General features: G+C 39.1%; 2 protein-coding genes across 5 annotated transcripts in view; one reads left to right on the top strand and one right to left on the bottom strand.

Annotated features, from left to right (window-relative positions):
* Window positions 1-2,943: 2,943 nt before the first annotated feature.
* LOC133661681 (evolutionarily conserved signaling intermediate in Toll pathway, mitochondrial-like) lies at window positions 2,944-5,187 on the bottom strand. Of its 2 annotated transcripts, none has more exons than XM_062065075.1 (8): window positions 5,100-5,187; window positions 4,719-4,883; window positions 4,245-4,644; window positions 3,956-4,179; window positions 3,832-3,883; window positions 3,614-3,762; window positions 3,447-3,552; window positions 2,944-3,380 (listed from the first exon to the last, which is right to left on the bottom strand). In XM_062065075.1, exons 2-8 carry the CDS (start codon window positions 4,851-4,853, stop codon window positions 3,109-3,111), a joined length of 1,338 nt encoding a protein of 445 aa, XP_061921059.1. In that variant the 5' UTR covers window positions 4,854-4,883; window positions 5,100-5,187; the 3' UTR covers window positions 2,944-3,108. The 2 variants fall into 2 exon arrangements, with proteins under 2 accessions (XP_061921059.1, XP_061921060.1); XM_062065076.1 differs by having other exon boundaries at window positions 3,206-3,380; window positions 3,457-3,552.
* A 316-nt stretch (window positions 5,188-5,503) lies between these two features.
* LOC133661670 (echinoderm microtubule-associated protein-like 3) overlaps window positions 5,504-26,095 on the top strand; it is a 42,004-nt gene continuing 21,412 nt past the window's right edge. The window contains exons 1-7 of one of the 3 annotated variants that reach the window (XM_062065054.1): window positions 5,504-5,643; window positions 5,710-5,879; window positions 17,212-17,388; window positions 19,682-19,760; window positions 19,934-20,407; window positions 21,989-22,099; window positions 22,167-22,195. In XM_062065054.1, coding sequence (XP_061921038.1) covers window positions 5,855-5,879; window positions 17,212-17,388; window positions 19,682-19,760; window positions 19,934-20,407; window positions 21,989-22,099; window positions 22,167-22,195 — 895 coding nt within the window. In that variant the 5' untranslated portion in view covers window positions 5,504-5,643; window positions 5,710-5,854. Of the gene's footprint in view, window positions 5,644-5,709; window positions 5,880-17,211; window positions 17,389-19,681; window positions 19,761-19,933; window positions 20,408-20,514; window positions 21,009-21,988; window positions 22,100-22,166; window positions 22,196-26,095 lie in introns of those variants that run through there. The other 2 variants (XM_062065055.1, XM_062065056.1) reach the window with 2 other exon arrangements.

The raw sequence follows: 26,095 nt of genomic DNA, 5'->3' as shown, positions 1-26,095 counted from the left end.
CATGTTTTTGGTTCATTTAATAGTTAAAACAAATTTACATTATTGCAATCAATTGATAAAACATTGCCCTTTACAATTATAAAAGCTTTTTATAAAAATCTACTACTCTGCTTGCATGTCAGCAGACTGGGGTAGATCCTGCTGAAATCTTATGTATTGAATGAATAGAGAATCGTTTTGAATCGGGGAAAAATCGTTTTTGAATCGAGAATCGTGTTGAATTGAAAAAAGAAAAGAAAAGATTTTGAATCGAATCGTGACCCCAAGAATCGATATTGAATCGAATCGTGGGACACCCAAAGATTCACAGCCCTAATATATATATACAGTATATGTGTACAAATGTATATGTATGCATATGTGTGTATGTATGTACATAAGTATATGTATATCATTTGTTTCAGATCCAGGGGTATCCATATCACAGAAAAAACAGCACAATAACATAAGTAAAAGCAATACAAGCAGCAGAATAACACAGAAAAATAATTAAAATCAGAAAATACAAAAACCTCCACAATATTCTATGTCAGGGCTGTCAAACTAGTTTTTATTGAGGCCCACATCGCAGTTATGGCTGCCCTCAGAGGGCCGTTTGTAACGGAATAATATTTTAATATAAATGTATAAGGAGTCGCCTTAATATAATATTACACAATTGCCTACGCATTTTTATATATTTTTTACGTACACTGCAACAACAAAAAAATCGGTAAAAAACTGGCACCTCCGTTGCCAGAATTTTACCGTAAAATGTTCGGTGTTACGGTAAAATTCTGGCAACTGAGTTTTTTACTGTACAATCTATCTTCATTATTATGGTATACAATTTGATGGTTCATATAAATCAAGTAGATATTTGAGTAAATAATTTCTTTATAAATTTGGTGGAATATATAATATATTTTTTGCATTATTACATTTTAAATTAAAAAAAGTTATGCAACTGCATGCAGTACATGTATTTTTCTGTCAAAAAGGAAAGAATGAATACATTTAGTTTTAAAGAAATGAAGTATGTTATGGATGCACATTTTTTCCAGGCTTTTGCGAGCCACATACAATGATGTAGCCTTGGGTTTGACACCTGTGTTCTATGTCCAGCATACAGGCATGGTTCCACAGTCCCGATGTAAATCTGACAAAACTCTGAATAGGGTTCGTCAGACCATTTAATACATTTTCATAATCAGCTGTTATACACATGAACCTATACATGAGATTACATAAAGTTGCAGAACAGGTTGGGACCCCAACACTGACATTTGGCTTGGACTGGAGCTCCTTGAGGCTCTCAGCAGCAGCCTTATGCTGTCATTGTAAGCCACTATGAGCTTTCTAACACTGGCTTGTTTACACCGACACCACAGGTGGGCAAAATACAGAGGTGTGCAATACGCTTTAAAAAGTGTGATCTTCAAGGAAACTGACCACATGCTGAACCTACGACACAGCACGTTTGCTTGACCTTATACAGTATGTTTCATTCTAGTGTAGTCCTTTACAAAGTTAACTTTAAAGAGGTTAGATGTGTAAACCTGCCCACTTGAACTTTACTGTATATGTCAGCAGCAGGTACAATCATTACACACTCTTGCCTGGCTTCCTTTTTTGTAGTGTCCCCTTTTAATATTTTCCCTCTGAAACCTCTTAACTAGGAACCTTTACATGACAATCCTATAGTAACAGATGATACATTTAGTACTTCTGAGTTTTTTCTCAAATTCAATAGTGTTTCTCACCTTTATCAAAGTGCTGTCACTTGTAACATTCTTCGGCCCAGTAGTGGGGTATTTTGCAGCCGCACTCTATAAGAAAAGCACAAACTAAAAGGGTATTTGCCTAAAACTGAGAAATACGTAGTGCGCTCGAAGGACCCATCCACACAAGGAACAAAGTGCTTAATAGGAAGGAATGAGACAGACACGGAATTGTTCATCGGTCTGTGTGCGTTCTATGAACAAATTAACTACCCACAAACACACAATAAAGATGATCAAAAGATTACCTGTCTATAGTGTGCCAACTGTAAAAACTATCGATTCTTCTGAGTCGTCACTGCGTGGGGATTCTGAATGGCAGACTACTTTGTAAAGTTTGGTGTTATAACTGAGGCATTATATGAAAATAGACATTTTTAGCAATAATTTTTGTCAAGCGGAGTACAGAAAAACCGAGGTACCACTGTATTTGTATGCATCCAATACACAATAATAACTACAATTACTGTATTTTTCGGACTGTAAGTCGCAGTTTTTTTCATAGTTTGGCCGGGGGTGCGACTTGTGTGAAATTATTAACACATTACCGTAAAATATCAAATAATATTATTTAGCTCATTCACGTAAGAGACTAGACGTATAAGATTTCATCGGATTTAGCGATTAGGGGTGACAGATTGTTTGGTAAACTTATAGCATGTTCTATATGTTATAGTTAATTGAATGACTCTTACCATACCATGTGCCTGGTTAACATACCAGGCACATTCTCAGTTGGTTATTTATGCGTCATATAACGTACACTTATTCAGCCTGTTGTTCACTATTCTTAATTTATTTTAAATTGCCTTTCAAATGTCTATTTTGGTGTAGGGTTTTATCACATACATTTCCCCAGAAAATGCGACTTAAACTCCAGTGCGACTTATGTTTTTTTCCTTCTTTATTATGCATTTTCGGCCGGTGCGACTTATACTCCGGAGCGACTTATACTCCGAAAAATACGGTACTAGGCCCTGGTTTTGTGACAGTTGTAAATACAAAAATACTGTATTTGAGATGCCAAATGTCCACATTTTTCAGTAACCTTTATTTATTATTTATTGCATCATTGGCTTTGCTGGAGAGAATTCCTCCTTGTCAATGGCTGCAAGGGATCCTCTCCAAGTGTCTTGTTTACCAGTTCAAAGGGAATGTTTTCAAACGCCTTTCAAAAAATAAAACATTTTCTACTTTCTGTACGGTCTGATTTTGCTAGGTTAGGAAACAAAGACAAACGTGACTCGTCCTTGTTGTGAATTTATTTGTTGTTTCTGCATTTTGTCCATATAACTTATTGAGAGTCATTCAGAGCCAGTTCCTCCTACTTCATGATGTGATGTCTTCCTCACCTCGTCATCCCACTACTACTTTTCAGCTCCTCTTCCTCCTCTTCTGGGGTGGACTTGTCCCTTTGGGCTTCTGGACCATCGCCGTGATGTTGGTCCGTGTCCTTCTGGGCTCCGGCCTGGAGCTCTGTGGGGCCGGATTCCAGGCGAAAGAGGGTCGGGATGTGACCCAGGATAGGGTTGGTCTCCTGGAGGCTGGAGATCCACTGGTTAAGGGTGGCCTGGTCTCCCTGGCTGGTCATACACATGGCAAACACTGGCCCTTCATCCACTGTGGGTACAAACACACGCTAGAGGATACACTTTTATAGCTGCTGACAAAATGTGAACATCTCACGGTCTTCTACGTCAAATGTCTCTAAGTCTCCAAAGTCACGGTCATAGCTGAGGTCTAGCTGCAGAGGGTAGCCGAAGGAGCGCTCTGGATCATAGGGTTCCTCCACCTGGAGAAACACTGAAGAGTCAGCCGAGCTGAGAAAAGCTTTGACCCAAAGTTTGTGTCACCTTCTCCTCGGGCGGCGTGGGGTCAGCTCGGAGAATGTAATAGTGGACACACGTTTTCCTCAGCCACAGCCGGAAGGGTCCTTCCACAAACACTGGCTTGCTGGGGTTATGTTTGGCTAGGAGCTCCATCTGGTTGGGACTCTGTATGCCTGATGGAGCACAACAAACTGTCAACATGCATGACAGAGAGTAATGGAAAGAAAGAAGCGTGCACATACCTACAATAAGTGGAAGACTGGTCTGATTCTCACTCTCTGTGACGATGGGGATCTGGTGAGGACAACAGTTATATCCCTTCTATAAAAAAGGGCTTCTACATATGTTGTAGCTTTAACAACTCACCTGATAAACAGTGACAGCAGCATCCAGGTCATTGGCGATGCGTTTGAGGCTGAAGCGAGCCAGATCCACTGAGTCTCCGGGCAGCTGATGTGGGACGGGGAAGGGGTTGGCGTGTTTGAATCTAGGGAACCAGTACATTATGCGCTGGTATTTCCTCACAGGATGACCCTTCTCTCCAAATATCTGCACCAGCAGCACCTTAGTTTCCATGTTCGGTGTGATTCCTGTAAAAAAAAATAATTCCAGCTCTAGAAAATATGTTTGAGAACTTTCTTTGTTGGACACACACCGTAGTTCTCCATCTGTTCTAGTATCTGCACCGCACACTCCTGTTGTCGGGGGTAGTGGTTGAACATGCGCTGGATGAAGTTCCTGGGCACAAACACCTCCTTGGGAAAAACATCCAGGAGCTTGTTGTAGACGGCCAAGTCTTTCTCCACACCAAACTCGGGCATCCTCTTAAGAGCAGCGTAGATAAACTCCACGTGACCCCGCCGTCTCACGTCGGCCTTGGTGAAGAAGTCCACCACCTTAGTGAAGGAGGCCTTGCTTTTGATATCCGGGGCAAGCTGCTCAAAGAGGTCCAAAAGGACCACGGATTGGTTCTCGCCGTCGCCCTTACTGACGAATTCTACCGGCACTCGGCGACCTTTAGAGCACAGAGGGCTGCAGTGGAAACGCCTCAGCATCTAGCATGATAATGGAAGAACTTTACGTCTACATCCATGGGATTGATGTTGAGTCTTATATGTGCAGTGTTTACCTGGTATTGTGTGTTGTGCAGCACATGAGGATGACCAAACTGGGGCAGAGCGCCATATTGGGCTGCAGAAGAGCCGGACTGGCCCAGCAGCCTAATAAGCCTCTGCAGCTGGACCAGACAGTTTGCACCCTTCATGATGGTGATGTCATTAGAAAAACATCGGAACTGCATGGGGAAACATAAGGTAGTCAACACACAATTTTTTGAATCAGTTTCCCTTTTTTTTAATGAACACATTTTAATTGTTAGTAACTCTATGAATTATGAACACTATAAGTAATACTGATCTGGGAATGGATATTAAATACCAGTTAGGTTGAATAACTAACACAAGTAAAATACTATTTTCTCCGTTTACTTCATGTTTCGTAAAATACTCACCCTGTGTTACATGTCTCCTTCAGAGATTAGTCTTCATGGGTGTCACCATGTTGGAAAATCGACTGATTTCCGGTTTCTACCCTCAAACAATTCCCCTTAACGTAAACAATAGTTCCGCTCTCTTTTTTAAAAATTCTTGGACAATTTGCGGTAAATAACAGAACTTGTAAAATTTGAAGTAAGTGTGTGAATGTAGTATTTTTTTGTTTGTTGGTAATGAATGTTTCTTGTAAAAAAAACAATGTTACCGTAGTTACAAAAACAATATGAGACGTAAACCTGCAAATACGAAACGAGATTATCCTATATGTACATAAAATCAATCTTAATGAACATTTCTACACACTTGACGCGATAACATTTTAGTAAAGTAGACGACAAGCGGTAAATATGTTTTAATATGAACAAAAGTGGTCATCAACGTCAAATACAAAAGTAGCCGCATGGTGGCGACAAAGATCAACCAAAAATAGGCGTAAACTACACACATCAAAGAAGCTAAAACACGAGTGGACTGTGGCTAAATAACAATTCTGCCCTAAAGGTGTGGACACCTGATTCAAGATTTGTCATAACTGTGTAGCTAATCTGACACTTTTAATATTTACAGTGAATTGTTGTGAAGGCTTCACTCCCCCAGAAGGGAGGCGAGCTATGGACTGCCACTCCCCTCTCTCCCTCTCTCTCTCTGGGCAAGGGAAGCACGCCTCACTCTGGACCACTTTAGTCTCTCTTCACATGTCAAACTTCACCCCATGGAGTCTTCAAACAACAGCCTGGGTGAGTAAAAGTGTGAGAATTCTTTAAATTTGACAAAGCAGTGATTTACAAAACGTTCTCATGGTCGCTGTGATTTGTTTTGGGACCTGAACAAGACCACAATCAACCAGAATAACTAATTCAAATAATCAGAATTGCTCGATAGGGTATCGTTTAAAAAATACTAAATATGAACTCAGTCAGTTGTGTCTTTATTTGCGGAAAAATGAAACATATAGTTGTTACGACGAGCTAAAGAATAACGACACAAGTTCAGGAAAGCCCCCTTTTTAATGAATCAACACTGTTAGCCCACTGTGGTCAAAGTTAATTCAAGTTTACGTGTGCCTTATAAAAGTGCGTAGAAACACTTTTACTCTTTTTTTTAAAGAACCGTTTCCTCATTCTGGCTAACAAATTTGTGCTCCCCTCGCTGCTACTGTACTGTCACTAAAAGTTTGTATCATGTACAAACGTTAAAGTGCTTGCTGTCAGTCAGTTGACCACTGCGGTCTGCTAAAACACTCAAGGAAGTCTGAGGGATAAAATGTTGTTCATCTTGACTGTCACCATGCAGGAAGTAGAACTTTATAAAATGCTTTGCAAAACACTGTTGTCAAACTCAAGGCCCGGGGACCAGATCTAGCCCGCCACGTCATTTCAAGTGGCCCGCCATATCATATCATTAGGCTCGCGAAATCCTTAAACTAAGACCATAAAAAGAAATATAAACTGTTTCCGGCTTATTAGACTTTGTTTGTCTGTTCAAGCTGCACAAGTTTACATGCATGCAATTATTTTATCCCATATGATTTGTCCAGGGTCCGCCTTCCGCCCATGTGCAGCTGGGATAGGCTCCAGCTTCTCCCGCGACCCCATAAGGGACAAGCGGTAGAAAATGGATGGATGTCTTATTTTGCCATGGTCTGGGGACAGGCCACGAAATGTGTATTGAAGCCTCTGTTGTCGTTATATAAACCAGTGTTTTTCAACCTTTTTTGAGCCAAGGCACATTTTTTTCGTTGAAAAAATGTGGAGGCACACCACCAGCAGAAAACATAAAAAATGAAACTCAGCAGCTGATATTGACAATAAAAAGTTGTTCATGCAAGTGTTGGATAAGAATTCAAACCATAACCAAGCCATACTTGCCAACCTTGAGACCTCCAAATTCGGGAGATGGGGGGGCGTGTGGTTGAGGTGTTGGGGTGGTGGTTGCGGGGGGGGTGTATATTGTAGCGTCCCGGAAGAATTAGTCCTGCAAGGGGTTCTGGGTATTTGTTCTGTTGTGTTTATGTTGTGTTACGGTGCGGATGTTCTCCCGAAATGTGTTTGTCATTCTTGTTTGGTGTGGGTTCACAGTGTGGTGCATATTTGTAACAGTGTTAAAGTTGTGTATACGGCCACCCTCAGTGTGACCTGTATGGCTATTGATCAAGTATGCATTGCATTCACTTGTGTGTGTGTACAAGCCGCATATATCATGTGACAGGGCCGGCACGCTGTTTGTATGGAGGAAAACAGGGCGTGACGACAGGTTGTAGAGGACGCTAATAGGCACGCCCCCAATATTGTTGTCCGGGTGGAAATCGGGAGAAATTCGGGAGAATGGTTGCCCCAGGAGATTTTTGGTAGGGGCACTGAAATTCGGGAGTCTCTCAGGAAAATCGTGAGGGTTGGCAAGTATGAAGCAAGCATGCATCACTTTAGCGCGTGTCTCAAAGTACTGTCACATCACGCCGTGACTTATTTGGAGTTTTTCTGTGTTTTCCGGTGTGTAGTGTTTTAATTCTTGTCTTGTCTTGTCTTGTCTTGTCTATTTTGGTGGATTTTCTTGTTTTGTTGGTATTTTCCTGTAGCAGTTTCATGTCTTCCTTGAGCGCTATTCCCCGCACCTGTTTTATTTTAGCAACCAAGACTATTTAAGTTGTTGCTATCCTTCTTTGCGGGGACATTGTTGATTGTCATGTCATGTTCAGATGTACTTTGTGGACGCTGTTTGCTCGACACGCTGTAAATCTTTGCTATCGTCCAGCATTCTGTTTTTGTTTACTTTGCAACCAGTTCAGTTTTAGTTTCGTTTTGCATAGCCTTCCCTAAGCTTCAATGCCTTTTCTTAGCGGCACTTGCCTTTTGTTTATTTTTGGTATAAGCATTAGATACCTTTTTACCTGCACTCTGTCGTCTGCATATTGTAATCACGACAAACCATGTTCCCGACATCTACAAAGCAATTAGCTAGTACAACATGGTTACTCTGCCGAGCTCTAGACAGCACCGACACTCAACAACGGCACATTTGCAGATTATTATTACTGGTTTGCAAAAAATATTTTTAACTCAAGTAGGTGAAATTACATCATCTCCCACGGCACACCAGACTGTATCTCACGGCACAGTGGTTGAAAAACAATGATATAAACAATCACTAAAGATATTTGATCAAAAACCAATGAAGCATCATCACTGCCATATTACTCAAAAATATAACATGATGAGTTTTGATAATTTTATACATTTCTCATTTTTAAAAGCTATTTTTAAGTGTCTTAATGGATTAGCCCCTGATGTGATGTGTCAAGAAATACAAAGGTACAGTAGTGAAGGTGTGCAGACTCGAGCTGCAGTCGGTGGGTAACCTGACTCTCGCCAGATCCTTGTAGTTCGCTGAGCTCCACATAAGGATTTCTCAATAGGAGATGTATTTCAGAAGGCGGGGCCTTGCAAAAAAATAATTGTATGTGATTGGATAAACCACTTGTCCGTTATCTTGAATGACGTGGTACTTCAACCACTCACATCGAAATCAACCTGTGATGCTGATGAGAGCCACGCTGGGAAATCCAAAACTGAACAGCTGACATATTGGATAACGACAGAGCGAAAAGTTCTCTGTTTATCTTTTAAATTATTAATATTCGATAGATTCGACAAAACAGTTGCAATAGCAGAATCAATGTCAGCACACGACTCGCTGCGTGCCACCATTGTTGTTTAGATCAAACAGTCGCTTCGGTGCTACGTCACATCTATGAAATCCCGCCCAGCGATCCTGATTGGTTCATTATTTTTGGCTATCTTGAAGGAGTTTGCATTGCCCTCGAGCCCAGATCCTTGTGTGGAGCTCAGCGAACTACAAGGATCTGGCGAGAGTCAGGTTAGTCGGTGGGAGCTGTAGAGTGAAAAGGTGCCGGACGACTCTGGGTCAGTTTGCGTTCTCAGTGAAGGTCTCACATCTGTGGAACTCTTTGCCACTGGAGTTAAAGTCACAGACTTTCACGGACTTTAAACTTTTCTCCGCAAAACTGAAAAAGTGGCTTCAGGAAAATCAGAAGTGTGAGCACTAGAACTGGGTGCAGTATGGACAAATGGGCCAATTATTTTCAAAGTGTTTTTATTTTTGTACTTGTCTTAATCCTTTTGTATGTGTTTTTCACTTCTCTCATCCTTTTTAAAAAAAAAGCCTAACCAGGGACAAGGGTTGCAAATTAGCCTGTGGCTAGAAGTCTTATGCACTTTGACATTGGTTACCTGTGGGTAGCAATGTTTGATTGTACTGTCCCTGTCAAATAAATACATAAATAAACATTTTCTCAATAAAGCTAAATGTATTTGTTCTTCCAATTTTGACATAAAACATGTACTGGATTCGATTCTACAGTATGGAAGGCATTCATATGGCCCCACTCCTGGGTAGATTTTGCGTGAGCAGTATTAAATTAATTTTAGTCAGTCTTTTGACAAAAATGTACTTTAGTTTGTCATATTTTATTCATCTTAATTGATTTAGTTTGAGTCGACAATTTCTCAACATTTTCCATTCATCCATCCATTTTCCTCATTTTCATCTACTAAAATTACAGTAAATTTTGCAGACTAAAATATAAAGTATTACACATATTTGCATTTTGAAGTTTATTGCAAAGCATTTAAAAAACTAAATTCACAAGATCTGCAGTCCATGAACATGTAAGTGCATTTCACACTAACCTTACGGTGTGTTATTATTTAAAGGCCTACTGAAATGATTTTTTTTTATTTAAACGGGGATAGCAGATCCATTGTATGTGTCATACTTGATCATTTCGCGATATTGCCATATTTTTGCTGAAAGGATTTAGTAGAGAACATCGACGATAAAGTTCGCAACTTTTGGTCGCTGATAAAAAAAGCCTTGCCTGTACCGGAAGTAGCGTGACGTCGCAGGTTGAAAGGCTCCTCACATTTCCCCATTGTTTACACCAGCAGCGAGAGCGACTCAGACCGATAAAGCGACGATTACCCCATTAATTTGAGCGAGGATGAAAGATTTGTGGATGAGGTACGTGAGAGTGAGGTACGTCCTGCAGTGCAGGACGTATCTTTTTTCGCTCTGACCGTACCTTAGGTACAAGGGCTCATTGGATTCCACACTTTCTCCTTTTTCTATTGTGGATCACGGATTTGTATTTTAAACCACCTCGGATACTATATCCTCTTGAAAATGAGAGTCGAGAACGCGAAATGGACATTCACAGTGACTTTTATCTCCACGACAATACATCGTCAAAGCACTTTAGCTACGGAGCTAACGTGATAGCATCGGGCTTAACTGCAGATAGAAACAAAAGAAATAAGCCCCTGACTGGAAGGATAGACAGAAAATCAACAATACTATTAAACCATGGACCTGTAACTACACGGTTAATGCTTTCCAGCTTGGCGAAGCTTAACAATGCTGTTGCTAACGACGCCATTGAAGCTAACTTAGCTACGGGACCTCACAGAGCTATGCTAAAAACATTAGCTATCCACCTACGCCAGCCAGCCCTCATCTGCTCATCAACACCCGTGCTCACCTGCGTTCCAGCGATCGACGGAGCGACGAAGGACTTCACCCGATCATCGATGCGGTCGGCGGCTAGCGTCGGATAGCGCGTCTGCTATCCAAGTCAAAGTCCTCATGGTTATGTTGCTGCAGCCAGCCGCTAATACACAGATCCCACCTACAGCTTTCTTCTTTGCAGTCTTCATTGTTCATTAAACAAATTGCAAAAGATTCACCAACACAGATGTCCAGAATACTGTGGAATTTTGCGATGAAAACAGAGCTTTTTGTATTGGATACAATGGTGTCCGAATACTTCCGTTTCAACGATTGACGTCACGCGCATACGTCATCATACATAGACGTTTTCAACCGAAAGTTTCGCGGGAAATTTAAAATTGCACTTTATAAGTTAACCCGGCCATATTGGCATGTGTTGCAATGTTAAGATTTCATCATTGATATATAAACTATCAGACTGCGTGGTCGGTAGTAGTGGGTTTCAGGTGTAGAAAACATCTTGGATTGAGGTGTGTAACAATACAGGGGGGATGTAACGATATGAGAATTTTTATATCACGGTTATTCCGATCAAAATGATCATACTTATCATTATTCTTGTAGTATTGTTGAATGTGCTCAAAGAGCATTAATACACACACTGAAATCTTTTGACCAAGTTATATGTTTTTAAACATAACTAAAATGCACACACTGTTAGAAAAGCCACTCTTGCATGTTTTGTTTTTCTTATGCTTCAATGATATTGTTTTAGTTTGAGTATTTTATCTGTTTTAATAGCTAAGCTTTTATTATTTTAAATATTGGTTTGTACTGTAGCACTTTAAGATTTATTTAACTGAAATGTGCGTAATAAATCAAATCTATTATTAATATTTATTATTTCGGGCAGGCGTTTAGTTCTGCCCTGTTCAGCGGTCCTCGAACGTACCATAGAAACACCTCTGTCTCGTATTCCTCTGATATAGCTCATCATGATTTTGTTCTAAGAGAGCACGGCTTTTAGGATTAACGTGCACCGTTGAATGGCTTAGTTGATCAGACATTAATGTGTTTGTATAAATTTAGATTGGGAGTATGTTGTTTCTTAGTGTGGAAAGACGTTAATGTGTTCACGTTAGCATTTAGCAAGCGAGCTGACACCAGTCTTTTCTGTGAGTTTATCAGAGTGCAGTTATCAATCTCAGTTTTCCTCAGTTAATATTTTTTATTTAAAAGGGTAATACTAACCGTCTGGAGTTTTGCTGCGGTCATTATTAATATTGTTTATCATTACATTCCTACAATAAAGTCTTGTTTTTCCAGTAAAAAGTCTAAACACATTGCCTTACAAAAACAGTAGTTCTGATTGGACCCTTACGCAATGTATCCCCTTCCCGCTCCCTTATGCTACTGTGATTAGATAGATTCCCTAATTGTCCCACCCGCCTAAAGACGAAATGTATTAAGATTGAATTTAGTCTCGGTCAACATTTTTTGTCTTGTTTTTTTTCGTCGACTAAATCGTCAAATATTTTCTTAATTTTTTTCGTTAAAGGGCATTTGTTGTGATTCGTTATCATCTTATTTTAGTCTCGGAAAAATAAATCGTTGATGATAACTAAGACCAACATTTTTAGTCAACAAAATTAGAGGAATGTAAGGGGGTTCATTATTTTACAATGCAGTCTGCTGAAAATGATGGAAAGCGGCACTCTGCATAGCAACTGACGCTGTGGTCAAAGTTGGAACTTCCACAAAACACATTTTTAGTTGTACGGCAACTAAAATGAATAGTGCACCCTCCCCCCAATTCGTTAGTCAGGTAATCTGCGACAAATGGGGCCACATGAATCCCCTTCAAACTGTAAATGTTCTAAACTTTATTTGATCATGGAACAAGATATTCAAGTCTTTTTTTAAAATCAATAAACCCTAAATATGTGCTCGTCAAAGTGACATGACATTTCAAAGTAGATTATTTATCAATTTGTTCGTAAAAAATATATAGAAAATGAATAGACAATTGTGTAATAATATCATTAAGTGATTATACTTTGATATTCGTATATATTCACCGTTACATGCGGCCCTCTCAGGGGCAGCCATAATTGCAATGTGGTCCTCAATGAAAATGAGTAATACATTCCTAATATAAGAGGTTTTGTTGAACAGCTGCTTGTTCCAAAAAAAGAAGTGGTGATGTTGCATGTAGTTGGACATGCATGGTTATTCTCACATGTAACAAAAAAGTTGCCATTTTGTCCCTCTTACAATTGTATTTGAGTATTTGGTGTGCGAAGCTCTGTGTGCCTTCAATTAAAAAGAAAGAAAGCATTAGGTTAAGCTTCTGTTTTAAATATTAAGCCGAACGCTAAAATTTGTACTTGAAATAGTAAAATAAATGCGCAAAAAACTGGGTTAAGAATATTTAGATACTGATTGAGAAGCCAAACTTTGCATGAATGTATATCCAAAGCTTCCAGGCTAGCTCAGTGGAATAATGCAATAAAATAGAGCTTAATAGTTGAGAAAAGATTAGGTAAAAATGCACACAAAATCAAAGTGTCATGAAATCAACACTCTTGTTGCCATAAATCAAATGTATGAGACCACCACTCTTAATTGACACGTACATGTTGACTGTGGCTATTTAAGTAATATTTACATTCTATTAGCAGCAGTCGTTATTTATATCTGGATGGCGTGAACAGGAAGCTCCATCTTGCGCAACGTTTTTGCCCACAATTGAGGCAGCAGCCATTTCAACATCACCTCAACCTTAATGTGGCACCTAGTGTCCTCTAATGACTATTGAGAGCAAAAGTTTAATTAGAAGGAAGAGTCCTTCCCATTAGGCCAGACAGGACAAACCTGTTTTTGTGGGCCCTCTTCTTGTCATGCAGAATGTAACGTAATAACAGATCATAGCCAAATCAAAGCGGTAGTGCACTGTGCAGCAATACAATGCGGGGGAGGACAAATGCTGCACGCCTCGCAATGCAAGGGGGCGTACAGGACGTTGCATGATGGTTAGTCATCAGATCGGGTTGTGTAAAAGGTCATTATGTATAAATTCAGAGAGTGCAAATACATGCAGTGCCACACTTTGCAGAGGTAGCAAAAACTTTAAGTATTTTTTGCATAATCCTAACTCCCAGCAATGTCAAGATAACATGTTTGCACTGTTCTTTATATTTGCTGTTATAATTGAACATTGAACTAGTTTGACGAGAATTGTAACTAGCAGTAATTAAAGCATACACATCAATGTGCAGCTGTGGAGCGGACCTTCCCAAATATGTGGAGGAAGCACACAAGAACGCTATCCATCCAAATCCCCTGCCTGCAAAATGATTTTACAGCTGGGATTCTTCCATAAATTCATATTTCCGGACTGCAATGACAGCTCAAACCATGTTTGTTTATTTTGTTTGTCGTGTACATTAATATATAGCCGAGGGGTGTCCAGAGTGCAGCCCAGGGAAACCATTTGTGGTCGGTAGATCTTTTTGTTTTGGCCCACAGCTCATTTTAAAAGTAAAATTAAACAAGAAAACAGGGGAAATGTTTTGCTAATAATTATAATAATACTAGTAAAACATACATTTTCATAAAGAGAACAAAGCTGAAATGCAGGCTGTTTTGTTTTTTACTTGGCAGTATATAGCTCGTTAACATATCTACACTGGATTGGTTTTAGCCTCTTTCAAAAATTGATAATATGGCACCTGCATTCTTTTAATTAAACTCCGTTTACTTAAGTGAAGTGAAGTGAAGTGAATTATATTTATACAGCGCTTTTTCTCTAGTGACTCAAAGCGCTTTACATCGTGAAACCCAATATCTAAGTTACATTTAAACCAGTGTGGGTGGCACTGGGAGCAGGTGGGTAAAGTGTCTTGCCCAAGGACACAACGGCAGTGACCAGGATGGCGGAAGCGGGGATCGAACCTGGAACCCTCAAGTTGCTGGCACGGCCACTCTACCAACCGAGCTATACCGCCCCAAGTAACTTTTTTTTTATGTATAAATTGTGCTTGTCAGAGTAGTTTTAATGCATCATACTTTTTACGTCTACTTGAGTATTTTCTGTGAAGAAGAAACACAACTTTTACTCAGTTACATTGAGTTTCATTCCGATCGTTACATATACAGTATTAATATAATTATTATTATTTTCCGATCAGTGTTTTATGCTGACGATTCCAACACCGATCATCCATGAGTGAGATTGGCCGATACCAATACCGACATGTATTAACTGTAAATGTTTTTATTTATTTATGGTGAGTGCTATCAGCGTTTTAATAAGTTGAGCCAGTTCCTTAATATATTTTATTACATACAATTGCTTGAGAAAAACTAAGTAAATACTATACAATAACTAAACAAAATCAAAAACTACTATCTACTACTTACTGAAATCATTTTGTCCTCAAAATCCTCCTTTGTCCAGCTACTGTAAGTATTCTCTGGATTTGTAACCATTAACAAAAAAAAACACTACCAATTTATGGATCGAGCCGCCCTCTGATCGCCGTGTGTTAGCATTAAAAGGCACTAATTGGCAATGGCGAACACATACTTTTTAAGGAAATTCGGTCGATACTGATCAATGGCCGATCAATCGGCACCTTCCTAGTCATTATATTTTTTTATCTATGGCTCTATGGATTACAGCTTGCAAAGAGGCATTCATTTGGCTCATTAGAGAGACTACTTCAAGCAGACACAATCACATGACTCTGTTTTAACCAATCCGACGTAAACACAAGTGACCTTCGACTCCATTTCACCAATCAAATGTAGCCTGGCAGTCACATGACCGCGCTCATACTACACACTGTACAAAGTGACATAACGGCAAATGAGGCAGTACAAATTTTCAAAGTTTACTTACAAACCCGTATATCATGCACTGTCATCTGTGTCAGTAAAAAGGTTCACAATTAAGCCTACAATAATTTGACATCCAACTAGAAAAAACTGTAAATTGCAGATGTTTTTTTAAGTTTTAGCTGCGCATATGCTAACATTAGACCTGTTATAACGTCATAGGTGACTGTAAATTGTGCGTGTTCGTACATGCTTTGGTAGTGTCTTATCTCAGACACACACTGACACACACGCACGCACGCACCCACGCAGACACACACACGCAATCACACACACACACACACCAACAACGGTTGGAGTTACTGAAATTACTCACCGGTTTGAATACAAAATACAGTTTGTTTACTCCATTATTCACGGATGGATCAAAAAATCCTATCACAGGAAGCACAGGCTTTTGCTTTTTTAGTACCAAGGCTCCAGATTTAAGTTAAAGAAAGAATAACAAACCATTTGGCAGTGATTACAGTTGAGCTATTGGCAATGACAGCAGCATTACAGTGGGTAGAAAAGTCCCAGCTAAAAAAGGTGATGGTGATGCTCCGACTCAAGGTCAGCATTAATTAATTTCTATTCAATATTTTAGGTCGCAAGGCAGAAAAGATATAGTTAATGAAATATATTAAATATTGTTCAGGCTTGAGAGGGTAAATACCAGCGTAAGGTTCCTATCAATCAAAGTTTACTTATATAGCCCTTAATCACAAATGTCTCAAAGGGCTGCTTTCAATCTTACCCGAGCAAAAACGATGCATATTTATCCAGGAGAGTCTTGATACAAATTTCCTTGACCCAGCCATACACAAAGTAGTTGCAGGCCTCCATGCTTTTCCAAGTTTTCATCTGATTTGTTGATTTAGAATGACGTTGGAGGACAAGGTAGTTCAATATGTCTGGGAATTCCGCTGACGAATAATCCTTGATTTCACCCGGCAAATCTTTCTTTAATAAAGTGAAGTTATCTATTCCATTGCATAGTTGAATTATTTGTTCGTATCTGCTTTTTGCAGGAAGATCTAGGCCCCTTGCGTACTCCGATAACTTGCGCGATGCTTGGAGCACAACAGCCATCTTTGATTGGTTGACCACCGCTTTTTTTCACTTCCGGGACAGAGTCATGTGTCAAAATACAAGCAAGACTGCAAGTCCCTTGCCAAGTTGCCTTTCACGGCCACACCAGACACCTCACCATCATTCATCATCACTTACATCTTATGGGAATTGTAGTTGGAAGTTAACCAGAAGTGTTGCGTCTGACTTGGGGTTCCATTGAATTGATGATGCAACTCGGTTCACGTTGTGCATTGAAGATGTCAATTAAACTGTTTCTCATAGTTAGTGTGTTCTCCTACAAATATGTAGTTGAGTACCCAAACATCCTGTGAAGCAGAAAAACAGTGGCCAACAAGCAGAAGTGGGTGTGCCGCTCCTACAGCTTTGTGTAATTTGGACACAAGTAAGAAGCAGACACTATGTTGTTTGAATTGTGACGTCAAAAGTCAAGCTTGTGGTCCCGCTGGTACACTTTTACTTGACATTTACATTTACTGAACGTGTGAGCATTCTGCTTGCTTCTTCAACTTCAGCTTTCTGTTTAGTGTGATGTAAAGTTATTCATACCTAAACAGCTTGCACCTCTTCTCCTAGATGATGTGTCGGCGGACGGAAGCGGGGAGTCTGCCGACCGAGCATCCGTGATGGAGACGCGTCTTCAGGCTCAGGAGGATGAGATCACGCTGCTCAAGTCCTCATTGGCAGACGCCCTGCGCAGGATCCACCTGCATGAGCAGCTCCTCCCTGTACTCACACAACAGCTCATTGCAGGTTAGCTTTACTTTCCTAAGTTAGCATCTACTGCTTATTCAGTGGGGAAAATGTATATTTAATACTCTGCTGAATGTGTAAGTTTACCCGCTACCGAAGTCATGAACAGTCCACAACTTTTATGGTAGGTTTGCTAGACCAGTGGACAAAAAAATAGTGAAAAAATGCTTATAAATGATTTGTGTTTGATATAGGATAATTAATATTTGATCCCCTACTAACCAACAAGCATTCTGACCATGAAGCACACAAATAATCCTGTCAATCCTTAGAAACATACAGTGGCACCTTGATTTACAAACATAATTGGTTCTTAAACAGGGTTCGTAGATAGAAAAGTTTGTATTATGAAGCAAATTTCTCCATAATAAACAATGTAAACATGCATAATGGGTTTTAGCCTTGACAAAAGTCCATATTTTAGTAAGGTTTGTACACTTTGAACACAATATAAAGCGCAATACAGTACTGTATATCAATCAAAAATAATAAGGGGGTGAAGGATCAACTTTCTATTTATTAATAATTAGGGATGTCCGATAATGGCTTTTTGCCGATATCCGATATGCCGATATTGTCCAACTCTTTAATTACCGATACCGATATCAACCGATACCGATATCAACCGATACCGATATCAACCGATACCGATATCAACCGATACCGATATCAACCGATACCGATATCAACAGATATATACAGTCGTGGAATTAACACATTATTATGCCTAATTTGGACAACCAGGTATGGTGAAGATAAGGTATTTTTTTTTAAAAATGAATCAAATAAAATAAGATAAATAAATTAAAAACATTTTCTTGAATAAAAAAGAAAGTAAAACAATATAAAAACAGTTACATAGAAACTAGTAATTAATGAAAATTTGTAAAATTAACTGTTAAAGGTTAGTATTATTAGTGGACCAGCAGCACGCACAATCATGTGTGCTTACGGACTGTATCCCTTGCAGACTGTATTGATATACAGCACTTTGGAAACATTCTTGTTGTGTAAATGTGCTATATAAATAAAGTGGATTGGATTGGATTGGATATATTGATATATAATGTAGGAACCAGAATATTAATAACAGAAAGAAACAACCCTTTTGTGTGAATGAGTGTGAATGAGTGTAAATGGGGGAGGGAGGTTTTTTGGGTTGGTGCACTAATTGTAAGTGTATCTTGTGTTTTTTATGTGGATTTAATTAAAAAAACAACAACAACAACAACAAAAAAAACGATACTGATAATTAAAAAAAAAACGATACCGATAATTTCCGATATTACATTTTAACGCATTTATCGGCCGATAATATCGGCAGACCGATATTATCGGACATCTCTATTAATAATGCTAAAACAACAACTAGCTGAATTGTCTTCATTTGTAACTGCCCTGCCGACACGTGCACATACAGTATTGTCACTAGCCCTGTGTTGCACTCAGTTTGAAAACACAAAACTTCTTAACTTCAACAGAAAGGTCGCTACAAAGATTAGGAATAAAAAATCAAGTCCACTTTACCTAGTTGGTTAATCTTCTTTGCGTGGGCGGAAGAGAGGGGTAGAGGGTGGTTAGTGTCTGCAACGTTTTGGTACTTCCTAAATGTTTCAGGACCACACATTGCTTGTCCATTGCTTTTTTACACTCCTATTGAGCTCCCCAAACTAGAAAACATTTCTAAATAGGTGAAAAATCCACCTAAAACACCCAAAGTAGCACAGTAGCTAAGAACATCACTGCTCTGCTGGCTGAATAAACAGTGAGCACTGGAGATCGATCAGCCCGCCCACAATGGGCTGCCAGGCATAAAATGGCTGCCTTGTAGGCACGCCATTGATGGATGAAACATTTGTACACGGAGACAAGGGTTATACACCAAAGCATATTTTTATTCGGTCTGCTGTTTGTACAATGAGGGGGTCGTAAATTTAGGTTTGTCTGTACTTCTAATCTCAAAAAGTAACCTGTACAGAAACAGTCTCTTCCATTCACACTTCTACACCACCATGGGCAAGACCAAAGAGCTGTCAAGTGACCTCAGGGACAAAAATGTAGACCTACAGAAGACTGGAATGCAGTACAATATTATCAACAAGGAGCTTGGTGGGAAAGAAACTACAATTAGCGCAATAACTCATAAATAAAAGAAATACATGATAACAGTGGATCACTTTGGAGCTCCATGCAAGATTTCACCTGGTGGGCTTACAATAAACCTAGCAAAAAGTTATCTTACAAAATCAGCAGGGGACTGAAATACTGTGTTGTTGTCATCTATCATGCTCAGTAAACCCTGCTGCTGCCAGAATCATCAACCAAGTCTGCTGCCATGATTCCATCCATGGAGGTCGCCAGCCTCGTAACAGGTAGTCCTGTCCTAAATAACCCCAATGATTAGTATCATATATTTGGTTTTGAAAAACGTCAACAGCACCAGTGAGGAAAATCTTTGGATGCTTGTCATTAAATATTAATAATTGACGTTAAGATGGGTGTTTTTGTCACATATTTTTGTGTTGACCTCACTTATTTTGTCTAGCCAATCGGCACAGATTGTTGTGAGCAGTACAAATGGCCACACACTGTCAGCAGATCCCAGACCAGCCAGCGTTGACAGATGCACCCAGACAGAAGCGAACAGTACGGAGCTGGGTGGAGGCCAGAAGAGGAAGTTTTTATCCAGGCAGATGCAGAGCCTGCACCTGGACGACGCCCTCCAACCAGGGGTGTCAGAAGAGATGCGGGCCAGGCAGCACCGAGCCCCCGTTATGGAGGACGATGAGCTGGATGATGACGAGGACGAAAGAGGAGTTGGGGAGCAGGACAAGGATTTGAGTTCGATTTCATCAGTGGAAGAGCCCATTCGGGCTACTACCATCATCAGCCTCCAAGATGGACATGCTGGTCCCGCAGGTGCCGACTTTCCACCAGCTTTAAACAGACGTTCAGATCAGAACTCGGGCCCCTCGTCCAGTCCTCTGTCTCCTATCCGAGAAGAGCAGAAGAAACCTCTGTGCGTCCTCCCATTAGCACCCTCTTACTCTCCTGTCCTTCCAATCAATGCATTGCTTTAAGGGACGATTTCAGCTTTTCTCTGGTGTTCTTCCAAAACCCAGTTGCACTTACTGCGCCTGCAAGTAATTTTTACTCCCCATGTTTAAGCAGCGGGAACATAATAAATGAGCTGTAATAGAGCCCAGTGGAAAATGTGACAGGATTTGTCTATACTTGGATTCATACAAGTTGGAGTCATGCAAACGCAACATAAACCTCCAGTAGGGAAGTCACTTTATGGCCAAACAAGCACATGTTGGAATGCATGTTGTCCAACTGGGTTTTACAAGAACACTTCATTTAAGACAGGGGTGTCCAAACTTTCTACATGCATAAAGGAAAATTAGAGGACGTGGGAAGGCCACTTTGGCATCTTGTACATTAAGGCTCAATTCAAATTCTCCCTCCTCCCCGTCCCCTGCACTACTTGGACCCCCTTGGCTCTCGCATCTAGTGCCATGGCGAAGTATTGCAAATACGCCCCTATGCATACGGACGTCGATTGAGTCTCGCTATGTCATCAACCATCAACCCTCGCCGTTTGCCAGCAGTGACGTAAGGTAGATGCGACAAATGTTTGTTTACTTTCAAGATGCCATTGCACGCGACGTTCGGCTTTGCTTGTGCTTTCTATTTTTTCACCTGTCTTTATTAAGAAGACGACCGTTTAGAAGACAAGGTTCTTGGTGAAATATGCAAGTGCTGGCGAATCAGCTTGTGGTATGTAAAATGTGTTTCATTGTGTATTTGTGTTTGAAGCCAATATTTACGTGCAGTAGCAAAGGTTTGAAGTCTGACAAAACCACAAGTGTTATTATTATGAAAATCCTCAATTACGCTTACTACTTACATGTGTACGCTTCTCTGGGTTTTTGGTCTGCAAGCTGATTTCACTTCAAGGGAGGTACTTTGCCTTTCCCTCCAACCTGGCGGATAATTTGAACGCCTCTTAATTGATGTGAACGCGTAAAACAAAAAAAAACAAGGGCAGAGGAGGGGTATTCGAATTGAGCTTAAGCCTTATTAATGTTTTTAAGTACGTAGGTTTGAGTCCCAGGCTGATTACACTAAGGTATCAGGACATAACATCCACATATATTAATAACTTTGCGTTTTGGTAAGCAAATACATTTTTGATCTATTATCTCATTATAATTAATTATTTTACGACAATATGCCAGAGTCAAATTAAAAAAACAAGCTGTGGACCCCCTGGTTTTGGAAAACTAAGCTTTGGTCGTTCGTTTGATTGTGGTTTACTGGAATCAATCAACAAACTGGTCCTGTATTTCTGGGATGTGATGAGGCGCGGCTGCCTTTTGTTGATGCAAGCATGTGCATGCATGCTTTCTTTCTCTTGTCCTCCTCCCTGCCTTGTTGTGGTTTGTCAACTTTCTGCCTGATGGTTGACACATGTTGCATCTCTTCTCTTTCGTACTTTCTCCTGCTGCTTCCCTTCCACAATCAGCAGATGTTGGGGATTTAATGATTCCACAAGAAATGAAACCAATACATTACTTCTGTCTTTTTCTTTTTGCAGCTTGAGAACCAAAAGCGATTACCTGGTACTCCCGAAGAGGCAGATCAAACCTCTGAAGAAGAAAACCGTGTCTTCAGCCAACCTCCTGTGCCAATCGCCAAACTTGGAGAAGTAAAGCACACGTTTGCACGTTGTCACTTTTCATGTTTGCTGATCTTCTCTTGTTCTTTCTCCACAGTCGTGCCAGGGAGCCTATGGCCAATTCAGGTGATGTTCTTTGTGTTGCTATGACTCGTGCAGCAGCAGGCCAGTGGTTGAAAAGGTCTCCAACCATGTTTGTGGTTAAGAGTACTTATTTTACAAGTTGAGGTTATTTTAAGGCAGCATTCCTCCACAGTAAAGAAAACACTCCAGTTTGTGGAAGTGAAGCAAAATATCTCAACTGGTTAACAAATATCCACACCATAGCTTAATATTCTGGTGTTATTATATCTGAGTAGGATAGTCCAAAAAGTGGCCTAGGGTCCATTTGAAACCCTCAGCAGCTTTCTTTTACTAGCCCCTGACATTGGCTATGTTCACACTGCTGGGTAGAATGTCCAGTTCAGATTTTTTTGTCAAATCCAATCTTCTTCTTTTTTTTAAACATTTGTTTATTGGATTTTTGACATATACAGTCCAGAAATACAAATAAACACAATAAATGTTTTTTTTCTCTCCCCCAAACAAGTAACTCACAAAAATTATATATATATATATATATATATATATATATATATATATATATATATATATATATATATATATATATATATATATATATATATATATATATATACTGTATATATATATATTTATTATATATTTTAAACATGCATCAATCAATTAAGTACAGGCAAAATATTGACATGATGCCACAGACAATTGCACTCCTGAATGTCCTCAACATGGTGCAGCAATACACCAAAGCAGACAAAAGGCTCATCAATTATCTACCTTTAAATTACTTTTTCAAATCCAATCTTTTCAAGTAGTCGTCTACATTACATAAAAAATCTGATGTCTAATGTGAACGCAATCTGACCTCCATACAAACATGACATCATGACGTTGCATGTACTGGAGTGTTTACGGAAGTAATCATGGCTTCAATTTTAGTAGGTCTCAGTCCTGGTGCATTTGTAGCAATTTCAAGGATTTTGTTTAATCAAAGTCACCATTTTCTGAACCGAACCTTCTATTGCACATAAAACATTAAGAAGGAAGATGGTAATTATTTTGGCTCTCGCAGTTTGTGGGGCATTTACTTTGACGTCCGCGAGCAGTCGAAGCCAAGAGTGGTGGGACATTAAACTTTGTTTGTTAAACTTGACTGCTCATTTGTCAACTCTGTATTTTGCGATCGTCTATTTTTGCGAATAATTATGATGCTTAACGCTTTTTGATGACATTTGGTTGGATTAAAGCGACCGGAGCGTTCAGACTGCAGTCGCATTACATACATATCTGATTTATATACACATACGAAAGAGGCCAGGGTCGTAATTGAAAAATTAGCAATTGTACTGTTCACATTGACATAAAATATTTGAAACAGGTCACATTTGGGCAAAAAAATCAGAATTGACCTGCAGTGATACGGGCACAATGAAAAAAAATGGCACCTGCAAACCAAATCGGCCAACTACCTGTGTGTTAAAAGGCTAGTACACACAAGAATATTTTGTAAAACTGGAGGGTGTTTTTATCTGCTGCAGACCCCTCACATAAATTTAGGAAATTAGACATAGGGCAGTTTTGAACGTTTTGTGCTACGATATTATAAACACAACACTATACACATAACAATTCTGTCTTGCCATTTATCTAGACCAGGGGTCACCAACCTTTTTGAAACCAAGAGCTACTTCTTGGGTACTGATTAATGCGAAGGGCTACCAGTTTGATACACACTTAAATAAATTGCCAGAAATAGCCAATTTGCTCAATTTACCTTTAACTCTATGTTATTATTAATAATTAATGATATTTACACTTAATTGAACGGTTTAAAAGAGGAGAATCTTTTTGAAAAATTAAAAAAATAATTTATGGAACATCATTAGTAATTTTTCCTGATTAAGATTAATTTTAGAATTTTGATGACATGTTTTAAATAGGTTAAAATCCAATCTGCACTTTGTTAGAATATATAGCAAATTGGACCAAGCTATATTTCTAACAAAGACAAATCATTATTTCTTCTAGATTTTCCAGAACAAAAATAAAAAAAAAAATTCAAAAGATTTTGAAATAAGATTTAAATTTGATTCTACAGATTTTGTAGATTTGCCAGAATAATTTTTTTGAATTTTAATCATAACAAGTTTGAAGAAATATTTCACAAATATTCTTCGTCGAAAAAACAGAAGCTAAAATGAAGAATCAAATTAAAATGTATTTATTATTCTTTACAATAAAAAAAATAAATTTACTTGAACATTGATTTAAATTGTCAGGAAAGAAGAGGAAGGAATTTAAAAGGTAAAAAGGTATATGTGTTTAAAAATCCTAAAATCCTTTTTAAGGTTGTATTTTTTCTCTAAAATTGTCTTTCTGAAAGTTATAAGAAGCAAAGTAAAAAAAATAATGAATTTATTTAAACAAGTGAAGACCAAGTCTTTAAAATATTTTCTTGGATTTTCAAATTCTATTTGAGTTTTGTCTCTCTTAGAATTAAAAATGTCGGGCAAAGCGAGACCAGCTTGCTAGTAAATAAATACAATTTAAAAAATAGAGGCAGCTCACTGGTAAGTGCTGCTATTTGAGCTATTTTTAGAACAGGCCAGCGGGCTACTCATCTGGTCCTTACGGGCTACCTGGTGCCCGCGGGCACCGCGTTGGTGACCCCTGATCTAGACTCTAGTCCTCCAATCCCAAAATATTGCGTAAACAAACGTGATCTAACAAAACTGAAGAAGAATCATAGCAACCACCATGGCGGTGACCTTAAAACAGGCAATACATTTAAACACTTGTTTATTGCTGTTCTTTTTTTTCCCAAGCCAGACCATGGTAAATGATTTGCCGCAAAGTATGAATTATTAATTCTAAATAAAATATTTTCATATCTAGGGCATACAACTTTCTAAATTAGTTTTTTAACATTATAAGAGGCTTTTAAAAAATGTATTAACACCCACATAGTCACCTTTACACTCAAAAATTTGGTAATGGATGCTGTCAGAGGCTTGGCCAATCAGTGGCCATGGCACTGAACATTGCACTCTGATTGGTTGGGTCTCATCTAGTGGCCAATACTACTGTAGTATCGATATTTGTAGTTTATGTAGCCATTGTTATGCTTAAAAATGCTTTATTTAGGCCAAAAATACATATAATATGCTAAAAAAAAAAGGCCCAAAAATCTGCGACGTAGTAAAATCGCAAGGGCGATGTGGCGAGGGATGACTGTATGTAAGAGGACATATGAGAAGAGGAAATTATGGTGGTCTTGAGTTTGGACAATATATCTGACAGAAAAATCCCAATCTTAAAAGAAAAGACTCATGGAGATGGCGTAAACACAGACTTAATCATTTACTGATCAAGCTAGAGCTGAGTACGTTGTCAACAAAGTAGCCCTAATGCTTTTTTTGGTCGGAAGGGGGAAAATCGGGACAAAAACTGCCCGATTGTCTTTGTGTGTATCCCGCTTCACTGTGTATAGCACGGGTGTCCAAACGTTTTCCAACCTACTGAAAAATCAAAGGATACAGTGTCCACATTGATATTTAAAATTTTTCAACCAACCCATGACATACAGTTTGCTCACAATTTGTATACACGCAACAAAAAAATATTAAAAAAAACACTTTTACCCCCTTCTTTAATGGCCTTAAATATGTAAAACATTTTTTATGTACGCAAGAAGGCCAGTTTATCTCAAATATTGTTGACAAATCTGTCTAAATCTGTGTTGGCAAGCATTTCTCAGAGGTAACCCATCCAGCTCACAGGTCTGGCATATTAAGATGCTAATTAGACAGGTGTGTCTTGAGAAGGCCAGGCTAAAAGGCCAATGCAATTTTTTTACTGTCCAGCTTCTCAGAGACTATCTCTGAGAAAGATTCCTTGGCTATTCAAAGCGATTGTTGCAGCAGCTGTCTGGGTGGCTGCTCTCAGACC

This window comes from Entelurus aequoreus, linkage group LG12 (genome assembly GCF_033978785.1).
Source record: "Entelurus aequoreus isolate RoL-2023_Sb linkage group LG12, RoL_Eaeq_v1.1, whole genome shotgun sequence".
Classification (NCBI taxonomy): domain Eukaryota; kingdom Metazoa; phylum Chordata; class Actinopteri; order Syngnathiformes; family Syngnathidae; genus Entelurus; species Entelurus aequoreus.
Note: the sequence above shows the minus strand (reverse complement) of the source record. Positions and strands in the feature narration are given on the sequence as shown.

Bases quoted from the DNA above. Each gene is read 5' to 3' on its own strand.
- LOC133661681 (XM_062065075.1), bottom strand. From the start codon at position 4,853: ATGAAGGGTGCAAACTGTCTGGTCCAGCTGCAGAGGCTTATTAGGCTG. The intron at 4,645-4,718 runs GTAAACACTGCA...TTATCATGCTAG, and splicing joins TGCACAACACACAATACCAG to ATGCTGAGGCGTTTCCACTG. The intron at 3,763-3,831 runs GTATGTGCACGC...GTGCTCCATCAG, and splicing joins CAGTCTTCCACTTATTGTAG to GCATACAGAGTCCCAACCAG.